This window comes from Nannospalax galili, unplaced genomic scaffold (genome assembly GCF_000622305.1).
Source record: "Nannospalax galili isolate Female #2095 unplaced genomic scaffold, S.galili_v1.0 scaffold538, whole genome shotgun sequence".
NCBI classification, from domain to species: domain Eukaryota; kingdom Metazoa; phylum Chordata; class Mammalia; order Rodentia; family Spalacidae; genus Nannospalax; species Nannospalax galili.
The window spans coordinates 5,128,563-5,132,055 of record NW_008343842.1 but is presented as its reverse complement, the minus strand read 5'-3'; the positions used below and the strand labels follow the sequence as shown (position 1 = coordinate 5,132,055).

The 3,493-nt window shown below is 52.6% G+C and overlaps 1 protein-coding gene across 1 annotated transcript in view; it reads left to right on the top strand.

The window, feature by feature from the left end:
* LOC103739695 (gametogenetin-binding protein 1-like) overlaps window positions 1-2,791 on the top strand; it is a 7,846-nt gene extending 5,055 nt beyond the window's left edge. The window contains 3 exon segments of the mRNA XM_008840151.2: window positions 165-269; window positions 272-294; window positions 2,529-2,791. Of these exon segments, the coding sequence (XP_008838373.2) occupies window positions 165-269; window positions 272-294; window positions 2,529-2,579 (179 nt within the window). The 3' untranslated portion in view covers window positions 2,580-2,791.
* The last annotated feature ends 702 nt before the right edge of the window (window positions 2,792-3,493 follow it).

The window sequence follows — 3,493 nt, the reverse complement described above, 5'->3', positions numbered from 1 at the left end:
CCCTAGCCCCCACCCCTGTCCTGTAGTTCACCCTCAGTGATTCAGCAGCATCCAGAAACCCGATGGCATTGAAGGTCTGTAGATTGTAGGCGCTCCATCCCAGGAAACAGGAATGGAAACTGAATGTCCACCCCCACCTTGTAGAGCCCTCTCTCTCACTGCAGGTTTCATGGAGTCTGAGTTGAAGAAGATTCTATCGGTACAACGAGAGTCCCGCCTCTGGAAGGTGGGCAGCCTGGAGGGCCGGGAGCTGTTGACCCAGCCAGAGATCATGCCAGCATGGTAGATGGCCAGGTATGCCTGGCTGCCCCACCCAGTCCACTAGCCCATCAAAGTGGAGCTGTGGCTCTCTCATCTCACAGGGCCCTGGCCCCTGGCTGCAGCCCACTGCCTGGGCTCTTATTTTTAATTTTATGTTTGTGAGTGTTTTGCCTGCATGTATGTGTGTACCACATACATGCAATGCCCTAGAAGGCCAGAAGAGGGTTCCCATCCCCCGGAACTGGCTTTATGGATGGTTGTTAGCCACTATGTGGATGCTGGGAACTGATCCAGTGTCCTCTGCAAGAGTAGCCAGTGCTCTCAACCACTGAGCCCTCTTTCTAGCCCCTCCTGGGGTCTTCTTGGAAGGGTCTGGGATACCACTTTCTTTTCAGGAGTAGTTCTGAGTTCAGGACCCTGGTCTCCCATGGATACACACACACACACACACACACACACACACACACACACACACTCTTCAACAGTTCTTACCTGAACCAGTGAATGTTTTTGGTTTTTTTGTTTAAGACAGTCTCATGTAGCCCAGGCTGACCTCCAACACACTATGTAGCCAAGACTGGTTTTGAACTCCTGATCTTCCTACCTCTACCTCCCAAGTGCTGGGATGACAGGCAAGGGAATTGGTCAATCTTTGTCAAGATGGACTAGAACTTGACAGTGTTGCTGTTTTTCTCTTCTCTCTTCCATTCACACCAGTGCCCACAGACACACACATGCTCTCGAGAGCAAACACCCCTGCACCCCCATCTCTTGCTCATGCTCCAACACATCACAATGGAAGGTTTAGGACTGTCTCAGCTTCTCTGAATGTGTGTTGATGGGTTTGTTGTTGGCCGACATACCAGTTCCCTTTTCTGAGTTAATTTCTATGTACCCATCATCCCATTTTGTGACTCAGTGGACTCTCTGCCCTGATGGCCTGTGGTTTATACATAGGAAGAGCCCAGGTTCGAAAGCTAAGAGTCTATTTGGGGGTCCCTGCCCCTGTATCACCTACTGTGTGACTTGGACTCTTGGCCTCTCTCTCTTTCTCTCTCTCTCTCTCTCTCTCTCTCCCTCCCTCCCTCTCTCAAAAATATTTTTATTTTTTAAATTTTTAATATTTATTTTTATTTTATATGTATGAGTGTATTGCCTGTGTGTATATAAGTGTACCTGTGTTGTGCAATGCCTGTGGAGCAGAATAGGGTGTTGAATCCCCTGAAACTGGAGTTATGGATGGTTGTTAACCGCCATGTTGGTGCTGGGAACCGAACCTAGGTCCTCTGCAAGAGCAGCCAGTGCTCTTAACCACTGAACCATCTCTCTAGCCCCTATCTTCCTTTCTTATTTTATTTTATTTACTTATTTTGAGACAGGGTTATACTGTGTAGCTCTGTCCTTGAACTCACAGAGATCCACCTACCTCTGCCTCCAGAGGTGTGCGCCTCAGTTTCCTGACCTATAAACAGGGCTGCTGTAGGGATAGGCTGAGCTGGGAAACACAGAGCATAGCTCTGAAGGTCTCACAGTGTTGGGGTCAATGGCTGCCTCTGCTGGGGTGGGGTGGACACTGAGGACGGGCCTTCTCACTGTTTCAAGTCTGACTATACTCCCCTGTCCCAGGAGCCCTGTGTCCCTCACCTCTAACCAGGCAAGATATACAGGTGCTTGGTTTCCCTCATCAAAGGGCTCCAAGCTTGGAATCCATCTTCCCCCTCCAGAATCACCCTCTGAACCCGCCTTCCCTTCCCATCCTGGACTCGCAGTTCTGGGCTAGCCTGGGCAGCACTGGGGGTCAGGGGAGTTTCTTGGTGGTGCAGGTAGAGGCTCCCAGATTTTCTTTGGGGTCAGAGCTGCTTCTGGAACTACTGCCTCCTGTAGTGGGCATTCAAAGTTCCACACTCTTCCCAACACACTCCTCTGCCGTCAGGGCCACCTGCTGAGGGGGGATGCCAGGGACCTGGGCTGAGGGGGAGGGTACAGAACCCCTTTAATGTGGTACCCAGGGCAAAGTCAAGAAAAGATAGCTGTTGCTGGGGTACTTGGCTTCCAAGGAACCCCCAAGTCAAAGGGAAAAGGGTCCCTCCATTTTATGGGAAAGTTGGCTCATGGTTGCTGAACCTGGGCCAGCTTTGGGGTGGTGGGGGAGGGTCTGCAAAAGGTGGCCTGGGGTGCTCTTCTGTGAGGGGGCAGGGTGTAGATGGGAAGGTTCTGGAATGCAGAACAGGGAGGGAGTATCTTCCTTCACTCCTGTCTGCCCACAGCACCTGCTCCTGGAGGAGATGGATGAGATGGGAAACTGGCCTCGGGAGTAAGGCCCGTGCCAGCAGGAGCCCACCCTGCCCACACCTCTGGGGCCCTAATATGGCATGTGTCTCTCTTTCTGGGACATACCCAAGGAGTCCCTGAGGCCCTGGGCTTTGGGATGAGTAGTGTCCTGTGTATGTGGGGTGGGCCTCCCCAGCACTGTCCCTCCCTATCAGATTTGGGCAGATGATGTTATTAATAAAAACTTAGTTTAACATTAGCCTCCTGAGCTATCTGTCATTAGATGCCCAACTCCTTGGCCCTCATGCTCACCCCTGGAGTAAATTGGTTTATCAAAAAGAGGAGTATCTTATCTAGTCCCTAACCTGTGCTCATTGAACTGCTAGGGCAGCCTTGCTGCAGAGAAGGTGCCACAGCTGGGCATAGGGTCAGGGAAGGCAATGGGGTTTGGGCCATACCTGGGGTTGGGGAAGGACCCATGGCCCTCAGTGCTTGGGGAGGTCCCACTGCTTGCCTTCAAGGAGGTGTGTCCTTGAGTTCCCTCTTTCCCCAAGTTCCCAGGCCACTCGGTGTCCTTACCAGTAGGATCCGGGAATTCTCCCAGCAGGAAGTTCCTGCCCAGCCAGCTCAGGGACAAAGCCAGGAAAGAGGCCTGGAACTGTAGAGACCTGCCTCACCAGGGCTGGCAAGGAAGGCTGCTTGGGGTGGGGGTGGGGGGGCAGGTGAGGAAGGGAGTCCCAGAGTTGATGAAAGAGAGGTTCCTAGACTGGACACTTCTGGGATCCTGAGCAGGGGTGGTTAGAAGGGTGCTGTATAGCCTCTGAGGAGGACCAGAGTGTGGAGGACCAGTGCTGCCTAATCCCAAAAGGGACTTGAGCATGGAGGGTCTCCAGTCCAGGCTTCCTGGGATCAGATAGGCTGCAGGACCAGGCTCTGTTTAGACGCCAGGAGGTGCTGTGGT